We start from the raw sequence: 17764 nt of genomic DNA, 5'->3' as shown, positions 1-17764 counted from the left end.
GAAGAGAAAGAAATAATGAAAGATTATTTGGTGGAGAGCAGAATGTGCAAGAAGTGTTTTTGTGTTGTGTGGGCATTGAAGCAAGGGAAGGAATGCAGAAGAGCTCCTCCTGTGCAGAGCTGTGCAGCTTGTCAGTCTTTGCAGGCTCAAAGTGGAGCCTGCTCACGTGTGGCTGATCATGCAGTGTGGCTTCCTGTTTGGAAATGTGTGTGTTGAAGTTTGAAAGTGTACATGTTGAGTGCAGTGAGGTGAGTCTGGGGGACACGCCAGCTGCTTTCCTCTGTACCATGCCCACTCTAAGGTGGGAGAGTGTGGAATTTGCTCCCCACATCTCCTGCTTGTGTTTGGCTAGGATTGATCTGAGTGCAGAGGGAAGAGCATGGTGTTTTGGCCAGATGGGACTGAGAGATGATAGAAAGAATCAATGATCTATGTAAATGAGGGCAGCCCACAGAGCAAGTGTAGCTGTGGTTTAGTTTCTTCTCTAGTCGCATTCTATTTTAGCAGCATGAAATTTCTGGGAACCCCCAACATCTATGTGCTCACCTATCTATTTTCAGTCTCTGAATAGTGAGAGTTCTGGCATGCTCTGTACCTACCCCTGCATACAGAGGAAGAGATTTTGTTATTTTTTTATTGCTTGGACTGGGAGTAACTATGCCCCACAATTTTTCTAGTTCAGAAGCAAAGTTCAATTTTCTCTTAAACTCTGTGTATCTAATGTATCTCAAATAATTTAATGTAGCAAAGAGAAAACAACTATAAAAATAAGTTTATTTCTAATTTTGTGCTTTTATTTATGTTTCTAAAGTTTGGGTCTTTTTAATTAGGATCACATGATTAAGAGGTACTCTTAATCACTTTTCAATTAGCAGAAGCTTAATGTGTATAAAGCTGTTGCAGCAGCTTTAGCTCAGGCCATGCTTTATTCATATGGTTTTCTATAATGCTGCTAGAAGATAAGCAGAGTACTAATTTGCTAGCCAGTGATTTACTTGGCTCCTGAATAAAAGTTGTGTTTATACAAATATTGGAGTTCAGTGAATAAATATATCAGTTTAAATGTTAATTTTGTTAATCAAGCTACCACATTTTCAGTATATTATAGAGGGAGCAGAAATAGATATATGAAAGTACACTTTGGACTTAATACAAAATGATTTTTTTAGAAAAATAAGCAAATGGTTCATTGTTCCCAAACACCATGTACTCAATGTTTAAGGCATTTAGATACATTAACTGTCTAAAGAATCCATCCCATCAGGTATCTTTCTGCATTAGGTAATAGACACAGGCTGTCAAAACTCCTGGGGGGATTAGTGATAGTTAAAAGATGCTTTGGTAACTTTTACGTTGGGCTCATGACCATTTCTGTACACCCCAAACATTTGAAGTCTGGCTCTTAAGGAGTTTGAGGTCTCTCGTGTCTCTGACTTCATGACTGGCACAGGAAAGTGGGCTGTTTTGGTTTTTCAGATCTTTTCCAAGACTCGGTGAAGAATGTGCTCTCAGCCTGTGAGTTGTACAAATATCAGAAGTAATTAAACCAAAACCTGATTCAGTTTCAAGAGAATTTCAGTTGAAGGGAATTATTGCAAGTTCCCCAGTCTTGTGTCCCACCTTTCAGCTGACTATATATTACAGACACTTCTCTAAAGTAGTACCTTGGTATACTGTGTTTCCATCCCAAAGATGACATATTCCAGTTCCATATGCAGTTTGAAGTATCATCTCCCTAAAATTTGATGCAGTCAAATTGGTATCTACAATTTATATTACTGAATAGATTGGCAGTAAGTACCTGCCTTAGTTTAGGTACTTCTGATGTTAGGCTTTTTTGGTTTCTTCAGAACCAGTAGTTTCTAACAGTAACCAAAAAATAAATACCATGTCCTTGCTTTACTTCCTTTGTCTTCCCTCTGGCTGCGTGGGCTCCACCAGGGGATGATGATCTGGAGGCACTGAAAGCCAAGAACATCAAGCAGACAGAGCTGGTGGCTGACCTGCGTGAGGCCATTCTCCAGGTGGCACGGCACTTCCAGTGTGTGGATCCCAAGAACTGCATAATTGTGAGTGGAAACAGCTGGATCTGCACTGCTGGGTGCTCCAGGCATGGGGTTTGAGTGTTCAACACAGGACAGGGCTGTTCAAATGCTCTTGAAGTGTAGGCTTGAGAAAGAACATGCCATGTGTAATGGCTGGAGGGTGAGGCTTGCTTAATCCATCTGTGGTGGAGGGCTGTGCTGAGAGGTTGTCTGCTGTCTAGGAGCAGGAAAAGGTTGGGGAACAGGGACAGGCAAGTTTTGGCAGATAGCTGGGAGTCACCTGTGCACTTTGATTCCTCTCTGCTCTCATGTGTGGGCCTGCTAGGATCTGACCCCAGACTACAGCATGGAGAGCCACCAGCGGGACCACGAGAACTACGTGGCCTGTTCCCGCAACCGGCGCCGCCGAGCCAAGGCACTGCTGGATTTTGAGCGCCACGACGACGACGAGCTGGGCTTCCGCAAGAACGACATCATTACGGTGTGTCGGCCTGGGGACAGGCACCAGGGGGGACAAGCAGACCCAGCTTGTTGGGGATGCTGTGCTACCTCTCCTGCAGGGAAAGAAGGGGGGAGATAAGCTCAGAGCACAGTTAGGAGCCCAAGAGAAGCAGCTGGTGCTCCTAGGGACTGCCTGGGAATGAGGCAGTGTGTTCCTGTGAGTGTTGTCCTGTGGGTCGTTCTCGCTGCCACCACAAAGTCCCTTTCCTGGCTGCTGTGCAGCTGCGCAAAAGATGGATTTGGTCCAACCCAAGTCCTAGTTTAACACCACACACTGAATTGTAAAAGCATCCATTTGCATTTAACTGTGAGCATTCTATCAAAAATTGGGGAGAAGAGGATGTTTGCAGTAGCTTTGTGCCCTTGGAGGCCATGGGCTGTGTGAGAAGTGAACATTGGCAAAGCAGTTGAGAAGAAGGCAGTTCCTCATTGTGGACACACAGCCAGGCAGCTGTACCCCTTGTGCCACTGCAACCTCTTCAATGGGTATTTTCCACTCCCTCTTTTCCAGATCATTTCCCAGAAGGATGAGCACTGTTGGGTGGGAGAGCTGAATGGACTGAGAGGTGAGAACAGGATGGGTTGCACAGGGGAGAGTGGGGCCAGATGCAGAGCATCCATTCATCTACAATAACTGCTCTGGCAGCAAAGGCTCTGCCAGTACCCAGAGTATCTGCCAGGGGCAAAGGAAACATATGAGAGCACTCATGCAGCAGTGACCTGGTCACTTCTTGCAAACAGTAGGTTTTGGCTCCATCCTCCTGGCATGGGGTGGTTTGTGTGCATGTCACCACTGCTGCATGTGGGCAGTGTCCTGCAACTGGCTTTCCTGTGCATTTGCCTTAGTTATTGTGGTTTTGAGGCAGCTTGCTTCCTTCTTTGGTGGTAGGCCCTATGAATTCTGATGTTTTTTCTCAGCTCCCACTGGGCTTTGTGTAAGGATTTCTCAGTATCTTTGTCAGGCTCATCTCTTTGTTCACTCTTTGTAGGTTGGTTTCCTGCAAAATTTGTGGAGATCTTGGATGAGCGGAGTAAAGAGGTACTTAAAAACCCCACAATTACAAAAGAACTTCACATTTTAGAAGAGGGTTATGTCATAACTAAAAATAACACAGTTGAAAAGAGCCATAGATTTCCTCCTTCAGTCTGTTTGCTTTCTCTGGCCATTGAGTGCTTTGTGATGTGATCAGGCAGCTTATCCTTCTAAACCTGTTTGCTCAACTTCCTCATGCTGACCAAGTGGAGAGTGAGGGCCCCAGAGGGCTGCCAAGGCACCTGTGTGAGATGCCCGGGGTTGCAAGGACCCTAGAGATGAGGAAGCAGGGGCAGTGTTTCTGTCTGCTCCCAGCTGCCTGTGTTCTTTTACTCCTTTGAGGCTGTACCTATGGATCCTGCTCATGCTTTGTGACCATGACAGTAAATTCTCCCCAAGCAGCTGTGCCCAAGGTGACAATCTGTCTTAGTTCCTCTCACAGCTGGCAGTGATAGGGTGGCACTTATCTATAGCAGATACTTCAATATGTCCTCAAGATTCAGGTAGTGTGTATGAGACAAACATCAGCAGCTGTTGACCTCAGCAGTTTTCAGGGGAAGTGGAGAAGGCCCAGTTCTCTCTCTTCTGAGCATTTGGGGAGTGACGAAGAGCTGAAAGGCTGACCCAAGTCCCACTAGAGAAGCCCCCAGAGAGATGTCAGTATTGACACATTTCTTCCTTCCCCCTCTCTCAGAGCTGGCTCCTTAGATGCAGATCACCTCTCTGTGCAGAGAAATGTCCTGCACTGCTGAGTGTTTCTGCTCCTAACTGTGGAAACAGAGAGGATCCCATTTATGGGAGTGTTAGCAGAGTGTCAGCATATGATACCTCAAAGTGGTGTTTCCCCTGGCCTGGAAATTCCTATTTGATTCTGTTTGTCTTGACTTTTAGCAGCTTACAGAGTCCCAGAGACCCTCTGTGCAAGTCCCTCTCCACACCTTAGCTCAGTCAGCATCACACCATCACATTCTTATGTGCTGAATGCTGCTGGGGTGGTGCTGGGGTGACTTGTGGGGTCTCCTGGGCACCATCTGAAGAAAAAGGTCTCAGGACATCCCCTGCAGTAGCACAGAATATGGGGCCTTATGCAAGAGCATGACAGGTAGAGGAAGGGGAAGGGGTTCTGGCAGGCACCTGGGAGTGGAGTTGGTCTGTGCAGAGGCATAGGTGAGTGGACACCTCCATGTTCTGCCCCCTGAGAGCTGGCTCTTCCTGTTCCCCAGTACTCCATCGCTGGAGATGACTCTGTCACAGAGGGAGTGACAGACTTGGTGCGAGGGACGCTCTGTCCAGCCTTGAAGTCCATATTTGAACATGGATTGAAGAAGCCATCTCTGCTGGGGGGGGCCTGCCACCCTTGGCTGTTCATTGAAGAGGTGAGGTGTCCCAGTTCCTTTTGTGGGGCAGTGTTGCCAGAAGGCTGAGGTGAGGGGTTGTAGGGCAGGCGTGCTGAGTGTCCCTCTGCTCCTCCAGGCTGCAAGCCGGGAAGTGGAACGGGACTTTGACTCCGTGTATTCTCGCCTTGTGCTCTGCAAGACTTACAGGTCTGTGCCCTGCTCCTCCGTGCTCATCAAAGTGATGCTGCTCTGCACCTTGGCAAGGCTCATGGTCTGCCCCATGCTCCTGTGGGTGTGGTGTCAGCAGGCTGCTGTGCCTGTGCTGACCTGGGGCTGGCAGTGGCTCTTGTCCTCTCCCCTGGGCCCCTGTATTTGATTCTGGGTCTGTATCTGGCTCTCATGGCTGCAGGGGCACCTCTGGGCTCAGCAGTAGCATGAGAACTGTTGGGGCATGAAGCAGGAAAGGCCTGCATGTGCTCAGGGTGACTGGAGCTAGCTGGGTCTCTGCTGTGATCTTTACAGGCTTGATGAAGATGGCAAAGTCCTCACTCCAGAGGAGCTGCTTTACCGGGTGAGTGCTGCCCCAAGCCCAGCCAGAGCCCAGCTCCTACTTTGGGGACATTTCCTGTGGAGACTGTTGGAGAGAGATGCTCCAGAGTCTCCTAGACCTTCCCTTAGCCCCTCTGGTGCTAGCAGGGGGCACTGGTGGGAGTGGGAGCTCCAGGGAGGGCAGCATTTGGCTGTATTGCTGAAGTGGCTGCCCAGCAGTAACCACACCTTCCCTCCCTGCAGGCAGTTCAGGCTGTGAACATGACACATGATGCTGCACATGCACAGATGGATGTGAAGCTTCGTTCTCTTATCTGTGTTGGACTCAAGTGAGTCATCTGGCCCTGGTACCCTCGGCATTTTGGCTGCACAGAGCTTGGGAAGGGACAGAGTGGGCTTAAGGGCAGCAGTGGTTTCAATCTTAGGCCACAGCATCATTTATCCCCCCTCTCACTGCAGCCACTGGGAGAGACTTGTTCCTTGTGCTGGCCTGATTCCTAGCTGGAAGAAGGAGCTCCTGTTGTATGGAGTGGCTCACACAAGTTTACGGGGTTATCCTATTCCCGCTGGGAACAGGGCTGTGGATGGGGGTCAAGGCTTGGCCTGAAAACAGACTGCCCCAGAGGGATGGGTTTCTTTCTTGGCTGCTGAGTAACAAGCCTATACCCCATTGTTGCAGCGAGCAGGTGCTGCACTTGTGGCTGGAGGTGCTGTGCTCAAGCCTGCAGACCGTGGAGAAGTGGTTCCATCCCTGGTCGTTCCTGCGCAGTCCTGGCTGGGTGCAGATCAAATGTGAGCTGAGGTGAGTGTCCCCATGGCATGTCCCCATGCCAGTGTCTGAATAGATTTCCCCCTCCTCTGCAGGAGGTGGCCCTCACTATGGCTGGGTTTGGGCCCTCTCCAGTGAGCTGCAGCGTGGATTGCCTAGACATCCCAGCCATAGACATTTCCTGCTGTGTGCTGAGGCAGCAGGAAAGCTCTGGACAGTTCATTGTGAGGCACTGTGCCTGCCTGATCCAAGAGCAGAGCTTGGCTCCTGGGGTCCTGTTGTGACAAGCAGGCAGCCTTTGCCTGCCTCCTGCTACTCTGATGGAGAGTTTGCCTTTTCAACCCCACTGCTCTCCATGTCCTTTGCCAGGCACTCTAAGTCCAAGCAGGGAGCAGGGAATGTCCTAGGGAGACAGTTGGGCAGTCATTGTCTGGGAAGGATTCAGTCACCCACTGACTCCCTGGTTAGGTGAGGGAGTGGTGTCGGGGGCTGAAAGCAGCTTTAGTGCCTAAGCTTGCACAAGGCAGTCACTTGGAGCCCAGGGCACACATCCTTGTCCAGGCATCCATGCTCCTGGCCCTCCTGCACTCTGCAAAGCCAGGTGAAGTCCCAGGGAGCTGGAAGGAAAATCCCATGGCATCACCACTGCCCCAGCCTGGTTCCTGCTGTGTTCAGTGGAAGCTGGCTTTTGTGTGCACCACCCACTTGCCTCAGGCCCCAGTGGGAGCATCTGTAGCTGCTGAATGGGAGGGGTTTCTGCCCCCTCTGGGCTGCCGTGTCCCACAGCAGGGGGGCAGTGCCAGTGGGCACAGCCAAAGGACTGAGTGGGTCTGGTTCATGTCTTATGTCCTACTTCTCCCAGCCAGCAAGGGAGCACCCCGTGCCAGCCCCTTTGAGCACTTCTGCTGCTTTTTGCAGCACTTCTTTTGCTCCAGGGAGAGGGAGGGCACTGCAGAACTCTGAGGTGCTGCAGGAAGGGGCCTGCTTTCTAGAGGAACCTGCTATCTGCCATTGCCAGCTGCAGCCCTGAGCCAGGCATGTCTGCTGTCCCCCAGAGCCCGGGGCAGCCTCCTTGTGCTGCTGCTCCAGGCTCTGTAGGGGCTGCACTTGAGTCACATCTTCAAGCTCCTTCTTCCAGCCTGGGCCTGGGAGGATGTGAAGCCCAGCGAGAAGGGGGAAGCAGGCAATGAGTGACTGCTGCTGTCTTTTCAACACCATCAAACAAGGAATTTCATGCTTGTGAGCTTAGTGGCAGGCCAGGACAAGCTGGGGAGACAGTGTGTTTGTGTGCGCCTGGAGCAGCAGTTTTGGCAAAGGCTGGGAGTGTGGTCTGGGGGATCCATTTTAACATTGCTCTCTTCTGGTTTTGTTGCAGAGTCCTCGGCAAATTTGCTTTCAGCCTCTCTCAGGACTGGGAGCTGCCAATAAAGAGGGAGGTGAGTAGGTGGCATCTCTCATTCTTTCACTCAGCCAGGGGCTTCACTTACTGCCTCCCTCTCCCAGCTTTGTGCTTCAGCCCATCATCTGCCTCCTCTGGAGCCAGCTCCTCTGGAGCCAGCTGTGGATGGGGCTGCTTTCCCTGCCAGGGCAGGAGCTGTGGGGCAGTGGTGGCAGAGGGGACTGCCTGCTCTGCCCAGCTGGGGCAGAGGGAAGTGTCAGGCTCCCTTTCCCCGATGCTCTCCAAACCAAAGGCCTCCCCCTGTGCCAGCTGTGCAAAGGTGGGAAGTGCAGGAAGCTGCTCTGGGTGCCAGAGCCTCCGTGTGCTGAGGCTCTGCCCGCAGACAAAACCTCTCCTTTTCTGGGCGTGGTGCACTGACCTGGGTCTCTGTGTCATCCTGCAGGAGAAGGAGAAGAAGCCACTGAAGGAAGGGGTGCAAGACATGCTCGTGAAGCACCATCTCTTCAGCTGGGACATAGATGGGTGACCCCCACCCCGCCCCATCCTGGGGACCTTCTCAATGGCCACACTCCTCTCCTCTACCCCCTCATGTCTCACCCCCCATCCTTCCCCACCCCACCCACTTGTGTCTGTGACAAAATCCCCCCTGGGGGCTGCCAAACCACCTGGGACAGATGGAGCAGTGCCAGGAGGCTGAGCTGCAGACCCAAGGGGGCTGGTGGTTGAGGGTGATGCTGCAAAGGGACAAGTGTGTCCTGGCTACTAAAAGCAAGTGCCCCCTCCCAGTTTTCCACATCTCTGCCACCCCTATCTTCTGCTTTCTCAGCCCTGCCTCCCCACCAGTGCTCAGGGGAGGCATTGTGCTCTGCCCCATGGGCCAGCAGTCACATGTGGGGATGTGAGCGTTCTGTGGCTGGAGCTGTGGGGAAGAGATGGCCCTTTTGGGGTGGCTTTGATCCATGAGAGCTGGTGCCACTGACACTTGGCACTGCAGCTGCATGTGGAATTGGGCTGGTGAGAGACTCACTGCTGTACAGGAGCAGGGAGAGCACATCCCCTCCCCATGGCAGCCAAGGGCTCCCCTCTGCGGGGCAGACATGTACAAGTTCCTTTGACTTGGAGCTAAGAAGGGGGAACTGGCATCAGTTTCATCCCACCTCCCTGGCACTGGTGTGGGGTGTTGACAGGAGTTGCCCAAATTTACCAGCCTGTTACCACTGTAACAGCCTTAGGGGATGGTCATTGTCTACTCTGGGAGCAGACAAAAACCACCTCTCCTCTAAACAAGAGTGTTTCATGCTGTTGTTTTAGTCTCGAGATGATTTTTACTGTTAACCAAAAAGCTGTACATTTACTCCAGGAACATGTATATTTTGGCACCGTTGTAGCTCAGGACAAGGTTTAGGTTGGAGCTGGCTCAGGGAGACTTAACTCATCCTCCTTGCCCTGCGATGGCAACAGGGACGTGGGTCAGGAGTGGAGAATTGCTGCTTTGTGGTGGCTCTGGATGCAGAGTCTGTGACTTTCTACTGAAAGCGCTTGTCTGTGAGCACAAACTACTGATGGGATGACACTAGATTCTTACTTTCCTTTATTTGGTGGGTTTGTAAATAAAAACTGCGTCTTGGGAGAGTGCTGGGCTTTGTCTTTTTTTTTTTTGACTTGGTTTAATTTTTCCTTTCTGCCATTTGACAGTGGCAATACCATTTCTGTGCTGGTACTGAGGGAGCTCCTTGCATTGAGCACCTCACAAGGTCAGGCAGCAGCCAGGGCAGAGCCAGTTCTGCTGCCAGCCCTAAGAGCAGGTCCACAGCAGAGCCCCAGAAAAGCCAGAAATACTGGAAACTATGGGTTGTAGGAACACTGTGGAGGGAGGACCCTTAGGAAAGGCAGAGGGGATAGCAGAAAGCAGGGCTAGGTGGTGGGGACAGCAGTGTTCTCTGTACAAAAAGTGTCTCTGGAAAAAGCAGGTGTAGGCTGAGGTGCAAAGTGGGACAGTAAGAGGGCACAGACCCTTGGGAGAACTGTGTTAGAAGTCCAAGCTTGTGGGAGGGTGGAAGTTGCAGCATATATTCTGATTTGAAAGTGAGTGTCTTCAGTGAAGATAATTCCTCTGGAATGTGGCTGCAGAAGGGGCAGTGTCACCTCACCACCACCTGCAGTCCTGACCAGCCTGCTGGGCTGGGGGAGACAAACAGCTGTCCCTGGTAAAACCTGCCTCTGGTTGCAGGGTAGGTAATTTCCATACACTGAGGGAATCTCCCTGCAGCTGAGAAGGATGAGCCACCACCACTTAAGCTGCTTTTTCCAGGTTTGAGAAAGTCACAGAGGGATCACCCACCCTTAGCTGGAAAAGGCAGAATGGCCCCAAGCCCTCCCACCAGCATAGCAGAGAAGTTTTTGAGAATGTGGCTGTTTGGAATTTTTTTAATAAAATGGATTTTTTTTCTTCAAATATTTGTAACTGAAAAAATAATTCAATTTAAAGATCCATTCTCTCCCCCATTAACTTGTCACTTTTATCCTTTTCCAGTTGAATACTCGCTCTGGATCTGATGCCCCAACACCATCCGACTGTGATGGTGCTGATCACCCCTCGCCAGTGGCTGCATAGTGGAAGGGAGAGTGCGTGCTAGTCAAATACACATTACAAACAAGTAGTGGTTACAGCAGAAAGATTCAGGATTACATTCAAGGTAGAGGCAGAACATCAGACTTCGTTTTTCCCAATGGGTGCAAAAATGTACGTCCAGGGGAATACCTCTTCCAACAAAGAACTATTGAACTATTATTCAAAGAAATAATAGTAAGAAAGCAGAGAACTGGGCAAGCCTGCTCTGGGCACTGCTTGGGAAAAAGACTTTCTAACATTTCCGGGGCTGAGGCACCACCTTCCCCTCTGCCCATGGGCACAGGCTTAGCACTCACTCTCCTGGCAGAAGTCCCTTGTGCGGAGGGGCTCCCACAGGTCAGCCGGGCTCCTCAGGACATGAGGCTCATGGTTCTGTGTCCTCTGGGCTCCTTGAAGCTCTCCAGCCAATGCAAGTATGTTGGGCAAAATCAGGGTCATTAAATTCCTACAGTTTCACACCTGATGATGGTGGATGGGTAAAGATGAAAGGGAGCAGCTGTGAGCTCAGCCTTCCACCAGCAATCTCTGGGAAGGGCTACACTGCTATCAGGCATTGGCATCTCTCTGCCAATCACTGGAGTACCTGGCTGGGGCAAGGAACCAGGCTGGGTCAGGTCAGCACTACAGCTGGAGTGCTCCCACCTTCTCTAGGAGCTCATTGCATTGATCACTTTAGTGATCATTTCCTGCTTTATTTAAGAGCTGCAGAATTGAAATTGTACCAAAGAAATCACACAGCTGGTTTTTGTGGGGACTACTGCAACTATGGGCTGAAGAACCTGATTTTGCTTGAGTCTGACAAACAGGCTGCCTTACATTTTTCCCCTAGCATCTCGGAGATCCTCATTCCCCCCATACTTTCCTCCTTAGGAACTCCTTGTCTCCTGCCCCACAGCTGGGCAGCTGCCCAGGCAGAGCTGGTGAAAGCTCTTTAAGGTGATTGCTAAGTACTCACTGCTCCCAGTGAGTACCTGGGCTGCACCAGGAGAGAATTCAGGGAGGGGTCAGGAGGATAAAGGGGGTGCTCACCAGACTCTTTTATTCTGATTTTTAGGATGTGACACTGTAGCTTGAGGAATAGAAAGCCTCTGAGGAAGGGAGGAGGGGGGTGGTGTCCTCCCCAACCCGGACACTGAGGAAGGCAGATAAGAGGCTCCAACTTGCTTGCAGCTCAGGGCCAGAGGAGAGAGGAGGGGAAAGAAAGGAAGCTGCCAGCAGGCTCCCCCTGCTAATGATTAAGAAAGTGGCTCTCCATGCAGTTAACAAGCAAAGGGCTCAGGAAAGCAGGAGTGTCTCCCAGCTGCAAACAGGCGTGACCCCACCCAGCTGCCAGTTCAGTGGCTGAAGGAGAGCACATTGTGCAGGGTTGGCATTTACCTGCCTCACCATGGAGCAGAGGTACCAGCACCCCTGTGGCACAGCCTCTCCCTGGGATGAGGACCAGGTACCAAAGTTGTAGGGAAGCAGCACGTGGCTCACAGCTACCCCTCCCCAGCAGGAAGCTCTGCGGCCCAGCGTGGGGGAAAGCTGGGGACAGCATCCTCAAGGAGATACTGAGAAGGATGGCAGCTGATCCTTTAAGTGCCTGAGCAGGTCAGTACCTCAGTCTGCATGACTTCAGAAGCCACAGCTTCCCCCGCCTCACTCAGCACAAGCAGCCTGGACCCAGCTCAGGGCCAAAGCAGGAACAGCCTTGTGGTGAGGTGGCCACATGCACGTAAACCGTGTCCCACCTGCTCAGTGTGGCCGTGCATTGCTACTGACACAGGAATTCTGAAGTAACAGGAGTAACAGCATAAGAATGAGCCACAGGCCTGGTGTTCCACCATGGAGCCCTGCTCAAGCAATAGCATCGTCATGGCTCTGAGGTGCTGGGGCTTGTCCACCCACTCCTCAGTCTGCAGTTGCCCCAAGGCACCAGCCTGGGGCCCTGCAGGGACACAGGGCACCAGCTCAAAGTAAGCAGCCATTTACTTTTGCCTTTTACCCTGTGGGACTGAAGGGGGGGGAAAGCAGAGGTCAGCTGCCCAACACTCGCTTTCAGGCTCCTCCCCAGAAAGGGGCCCTCACAGTCACTGAGCCAGGACCTGTGCTGTGCCACACAACACCACTCCTGCAGTCCCACTTCCCCTTCCTTGCCTGTGGGGTCCAACATCCACTGCCAGCTGCTGCTTTCCACTGGGCCACGTGCTACGGTGAGGCACCAACACAGTGAAGGCAGAGACAGATTGCACGTGGCCCCCAGTGATATGTTACTGATCAGCTGTGCCCCTCACCCGCTCCCCAGGCGCCTTCGTGTCCCTGCCCAGGCTGACTGCCCTGCTCACCTGGGGACATCACGAGTGCCGTGAGAGCCGGGGGCAATGGGCTGTGCCTGACAGCAGTTTTAACATATAAGGACCTGATTTTAGCACCTTAAAAAACCGTTTTGCCACCCAAAGTGAGTGAAGCTAGCAGGCAGGCTGGCAGGCCTCTGCCAAGCTCAGCAATATTTGGGAAACCAGCTTAGACATTACCAGGTTGGTGGGGAGCCCTGGTTCCCTTTGGCTACATTTAGAGAAGGTGCCTGTTCTGCCCAGCTCCTCCCAGCCCTGTGGCAGATCAGACCCTCCCCTGAGAGATGGCAGGTGGTGCAGAGGGCAGCTGCTCTGGGCCCCAGCCAGCCCTCCTGCCTTTGTGTCCTGCTCCAGAGGTAGAATCCCCTTCCACAACCGTTAAGACCAACCATGCTGGGGGAGCACAACCCCCTTTATCCGCCAATCCCAGGAAGGCGCAGAGTGCTGCTTCTGGAAACAGCTCAGGCCCAGTCATGCTCTGTCCCACTGAGGGAACAATGTGCTGCCATTGCTCCTGCCTGGAGGACCAGGGGCTGCTGGCTCTGCTCTCACCCCAGCTGGGCCAGGCTCTGTGGAGTGGGCAGGAGGCTGCCAGCCCCACAGCTCCTCCTGCCCCTTGTCCCCACCCCAGCAGCCATTTCCCTGCCCTGGCCTGGCCCACTGCCGGCTTCACGCAGGAAGGACACTGTTAGGGGAGGAGTACAAATACTAGGAGCTCTTTCTTTTTTCTTTTTTTTGGTTGACTGGCCTCTTCCCTCTGCATGCCTGTGCCCTCCCACTCCCATTCCCTTCAGTCTCTGCTCACAGAATTACAAGCAAGAATCCCAGTGCAGCTGCAGATCATGTCCATCAAGAAAGTCTGTGGAAAAGAGGCTGGGAGCCGTGGTGCTCAGGGGAGCCAGGCTCATGACAGAACCCCCTGGCAGCTCCAGCCAGTCCATGCTGTCCAAGTTAGCCTCAGCCAGATCCAGGGCTATGCCCCCAGACGGCTCGTGAGCAAAGTGCAATTCCGAGGTGTCCATAGGTGAAGGCGGGTGGTCCAGGATGGCCGAGCTGCTCAGCATCTCACTGTGGAGGTCATCAATGAGGGACAGGGGCTCGGGCCCGTCGTGGCCTGCCGTCAGCAGCGGGAGGCCGGTGCTGCTCTCCAGGAAGTCCTCCAGGCGGCCCACGAGCACCGGCTGCCCCAGGGACACCGGCACCGCCAGCTCAGAGGAGTGGTGGCTGCTGGGCGGTGGGGAACACGCCGGGGCCACGGGTGGTTCTTTCCCAGCTGGAGACGACTGGTCCTTGAAGTCAGCAGAAATCTCTGTAGAGAGAACAAACAGGCCAGGTAAGGAAAAGTCTGGCTGAACACCAGAAGGATCCCTCCCACCCACCAGGGCCACAGACACCCTCCCCAGACTAAGCCATCACTGACCACCAGCTGGGATGAGAAAACATCCTGTGCCCATGCTTGCCTCACTATGGGGAGTTTTCAGCCCACCTCCACAAAATCCCATCTCTGTCCAGTATCTCAGAAGTGATGTGCCTGAATATGATGCAGCAGAACCATCAAGAATCACAGAATCATATTAAGGCCTGACTGACATCTCCCTCGGTGCCATAATGACTACTGCTAAAGGCACTGGTTGGGACACTGGAGAAGAGCATAAGGCCATGACAGACTCTGCCCTCTGTGCTCTGCAATTCCCAGACTCAGACCCAGGGACTGTGGGAAATGCTGGCTTTGTCTCCTTACCTCCACTTTCGATGAGGATATCAAACAGGTCGTCCATCTGCTGGCTGGAACAGCCGTTCTCCTGGGGAGAGCAAGTGCAGGATTAGCTTCCTATTTACCAGGGGAGCTTCCACCTCCAGCAACACCCTTGGCTGCTGGCTCTCCTCCCTTGCCCCAGGGGCTGTTTTCTAGCAAGAATGAGCACACCATGAATGAGCACACCATGACGTGGCACCAGTCCTCTGTTACTGGCTGGGAAAGTATGGTCAGCAACAGCAATGAATGGCCTGGGATTTTTCACCTGTGATTTAGGGTTCGCCCCAAATCCTCCAGAGGGCACTCAACGAGAAAGGTGCAGTTGTGTCTCCATTCCCTATCACTGGCCCACATCAAGAAACTAAATAGATTTACAATGGCAACTTTTCATCTGCTCTTCAAGGAAACCAGGGAGAATAACTGCTCTCACCTGGGCCTTTGGCTGTTGCTTCACAGCCTCTTCATAGCCTGGTGGTGGCTCTTTCATTGGGACCGAGGGAACAGGAAGAGGAGGTGGAGGACTTCCAAAAAGCGGCGTGTGCTGTTGCTGCTCCAGGTCCATCTGGGAGGGGGAAGGTGCAGCAGGAGAGCCAGGCTGCGATGAGGACTGTTTAGAATGAAGACAGAAGAGGGAATGAATGCAAATCAGGGAAAAGTCCTGATCAACAAAAATCCTACATCAACTCCTGTCTCACAGCTGCTTGAGAGACCATCACCTCTCCCTGTGAGCACTGCACAGCAGTCTCCACTGCTCTGCCCACAGCAGCCTGCCTCCTTCCCTGGACTCTGTGCACTTTGCCCTGACTGCAGGGGAAGAAGACAAATTTCCCCTCGACTCACAGCTGGAAATCTTTAGCTGTTTTTTCCAATGCTAAAACAGCCACACCACAAACCACCTCCTGACTTCTCCTGGACGGGGAGAGCCTTATCCATCCAAGCAGGGGATTCCTGCAGCACTTTGGAGAGAAAGGGCATTTCCCTTGAGTGTTCAGCCTACTCTGTGCAATATATCCTGTGTTCTACCCACCTCCCTCGACAGTGCCTGCTTTGGAGTCACAAGCCAGCTTCACTTAGCAGCAAGTTTCACAGCCTGCTGGTGGGCAGAGAGCACCAGAGCACTCAGCAGCACCAGAGCTCCAAAGGAAACCCCAAGTGTTGCAGGAAGTGGTGCTCATGACTCAGCTTTACCAGATGAATCAGCACATAACTGCCCCTAAGGAGGAGGATCAGGCCTTTCCCTCTCCAGCAGCTTTGCATGACCCACACAGAATCTTGCTCCCCTAGAGCAGCAAACCCTGGGCAGCAGCTGAATGGCACTTTCAATACGTGCACATATTGATGCCTTTGCCCATCCTGTGTTCCCTGGAAAGCTGCTCATCTGTTCTGTGACCCACAGGCAGAGGAGTGACCCCAGACCAGCTCTGCAGAGGTCCACTCTTCCAGAGGAGGGCTGGAAAGCATGGCACAGGCCATGGGATGTGCTGGCAGGGTACCTTTTTTAGCTCACTGGGTGGGTTGGTTTTACCAGAAGTACCAATTTTCAGTGACTGCTTATGGAAACCATTGGGGAAGAAAGGCTGCAGGTTTGGAGGTGCTGAGAAAGCCAGCTGCCCTGTGACCACCTGCAGACCTGGCTTCTGACCCCAAAGGGAGGCAAAAGGATTGGAAGAGCCAGTAGAGACACCTCTGCAGCACAAAGCCTAAGGAACTCCAAGGAAAAAGGTGCCTTTATTTATCTTCTCCACTTTCTCCAAGGTCTCAAAGCAAACCAAGGCACTGACCCTTTGCAAAATAGATTTCTCACTCTAAATATGCTAGAAATTACTTCTGTCTTCATACCCTTTCCAGGAACTGACTTGGAAATGATCCTCCAAGCTCTAAAAACTCTTCATCATCTTTCTGTACCTAATCTTAATTACAGTTTAGAGAGACAGCTAAGCAGGCTAGAAAGGGTTGAGATGTACAGCCAGCACCTGGAGAGGGTTAAAGGCAGAGGTGCTCTTTTTCCTGAAGCAGTATAGCACTTCACAAAGTGATGATTAACTGGCATGCTCAGGGCAGGGGAATGGAAATGACAGCATGCTCAGCAGTACTAGAGACTAAAAGGTCACAGCCTTTTTACCCCTCTGACCTCACATGCCCCTTCAGCAGCAGCCACACCACCCTCTCTCCATGCAGCAGCCACCTCTTCTGTTCAGCAGTAGTCCTTCAAGAATCTGAAACACCCCTGTGAATCAAGGCTGCTCACTCCAGCCCCTCGTTGTTTTTAATCCACAGACAACACCCACTGGAATGTGGTAGGTTTGTACCGACTGCCTGTGGGTGCAAATGCTGGCAGCAAGCAAAGAAAACCAAGGCAGAAAAGTGAGCAGGCAGTGAACTACCTTAGATTGGTTTGGTCCTCTGGGCTGCTGCTGCTGCTGCTGCTGCTGCGTGGGCTGCTGAGGGGTGTTTGCAGGTACCTGACACGGCAGTTGGCTGGAAGTTTTAGCGGGTGATGATTGTACGCTCTGGAAAGAAAAGAGTATCCATAACACCTTATTCCCCAGACATGACATGGACACAGGGCTTAGGCTTCTTACAGCATTTATAAGTTTGTTTTTTCCCCACTCTTCATTCTTTATGAAATTCCATCCTTCTCTTTCCATGAGCAGAGAAATCAGACTGGATGCGACCGAGAGTCCTGAGAGAGGAGGTAGTACCAGCCTCAATCCCTGGGCTACCAAAGGACTGCCAGACTTGACAGAGGAGCTGTGCCCTTGCAGAGCAGCAGTGGAGCTCAGGTGAGATACGCTGGGGTCTCAGCATTGACAAGGTTGATGTTTAGACAGCTGCCAACATCTCACCTGCTATGCAGCAAACGTAGCCTGCTCAGTGCCTGTCACTAATGGCAGACACTGCCACTTGCTCTGCAGAAAGTGCAAGAAATGTATCAGCAGAGAATGAAAATTATCTTTGATGTCATGGAAGGTGCTGAGGTTTGACTTATGCCATCAAACTTGGGCGTATTTATCCCTTCCTGGAAGGAACACTCGGAACACTTCTGTTAAGTGCTGAGCTCATGCCAGCAGGGGATTCGTAAATCATCTCTGATGAAAGACTCTGTTAACACTGAAATACTGACATGCATTAAAACAAAGAGCAGCCAAAAAGCAAACAGTCTGCTCCCAGGGTCTGATTTCACCTCTTGGTAGATAAGATGACCCATCTATCACTCCAACTACGATCTCTACAGTTAAGGACAAGAGGTGAAATACACTCTGCTCATTTTACTACCACGGGCATAGTTGTTAAAAAACAGTGAACTGTGGCAGCAAACCCTTGTAGTCCAAGCCCAAGGTCCTGCCTGACAAAAGGCAGAACCGTGTGTTTGGAAGAATGCTGAACAGCCTGTGATGCACACAGCC

General features: G+C 51.9%; 2 protein-coding genes across 3 annotated transcripts in view; one reads left to right on the top strand and one right to left on the bottom strand.

Annotated features, from left to right (window-relative positions):
* Positions 1 to 9265, top strand: part of SGSM3 (small G protein signaling modulator 3) — a 29126-nt gene extending 19861 nt beyond the window's left edge. The window contains exons 12-22 of the mRNA XM_039725264.1: positions 1942 to 2069; positions 2371 to 2526; positions 3058 to 3112; positions 3536 to 3585; positions 4803 to 4955; positions 5053 to 5123; positions 5439 to 5487; positions 5709 to 5794; positions 6145 to 6267; positions 7610 to 7670; positions 8076 to 9265. Of these exons, the coding sequence (XP_039581198.1) occupies positions 1942 to 2069; positions 2371 to 2526; positions 3058 to 3112; positions 3536 to 3585; positions 4803 to 4955; positions 5053 to 5123; positions 5439 to 5487; positions 5709 to 5794; positions 6145 to 6267; positions 7610 to 7670; positions 8076 to 8159 (1016 nt within the window). The 3' untranslated portion in view covers positions 8160 to 9265. The remainder of the gene's footprint in view (positions 1 to 1941; positions 2070 to 2370; positions 2527 to 3057; positions 3113 to 3535; positions 3586 to 4802; positions 4956 to 5052; positions 5124 to 5438; positions 5488 to 5708; positions 5795 to 6144; positions 6268 to 7609; positions 7671 to 8075) is intronic.
* Positions 9266 to 10046: 781 nt separating this feature from the next.
* The window catches only part of MRTFA (myocardin related transcription factor A), a 69149-nt gene continuing 61431 nt past the window's right edge, over positions 10047 to 17764 (bottom strand). For both annotated transcript variants that reach the window (XM_039725263.1, XM_039725262.1), the window contains exons 11-14: positions 16742 to 16867; positions 14788 to 14964; positions 14343 to 14403; positions 10047 to 13910 (exon numbers count right to left, since the gene is read on the bottom strand). In XM_039725263.1, coding sequence (XP_039581197.1) covers positions 13411 to 13910; positions 14343 to 14403; positions 14788 to 14964; positions 16742 to 16867 — 864 coding nt within the window. In that variant the 3' untranslated portion in view covers positions 10047 to 13410. The remainder of the gene's footprint in view (positions 13911 to 14342; positions 14404 to 14787; positions 14965 to 16741; positions 16868 to 17764) is intronic.

The sequence above is a fragment of the Passer montanus genome, unplaced genomic scaffold (assembly GCF_014805655.1).
Source record: "Passer montanus isolate IOZ18808 unplaced genomic scaffold, ASM1480565v1 scaffold55, whole genome shotgun sequence".
Taxonomy (NCBI): domain Eukaryota; kingdom Metazoa; phylum Chordata; class Aves; order Passeriformes; family Passeridae; genus Passer; species Passer montanus.
The sequence above is the reverse complement of the archived record's forward strand: the minus strand, read 5'-3'. Positions and strand labels throughout refer to the sequence as shown.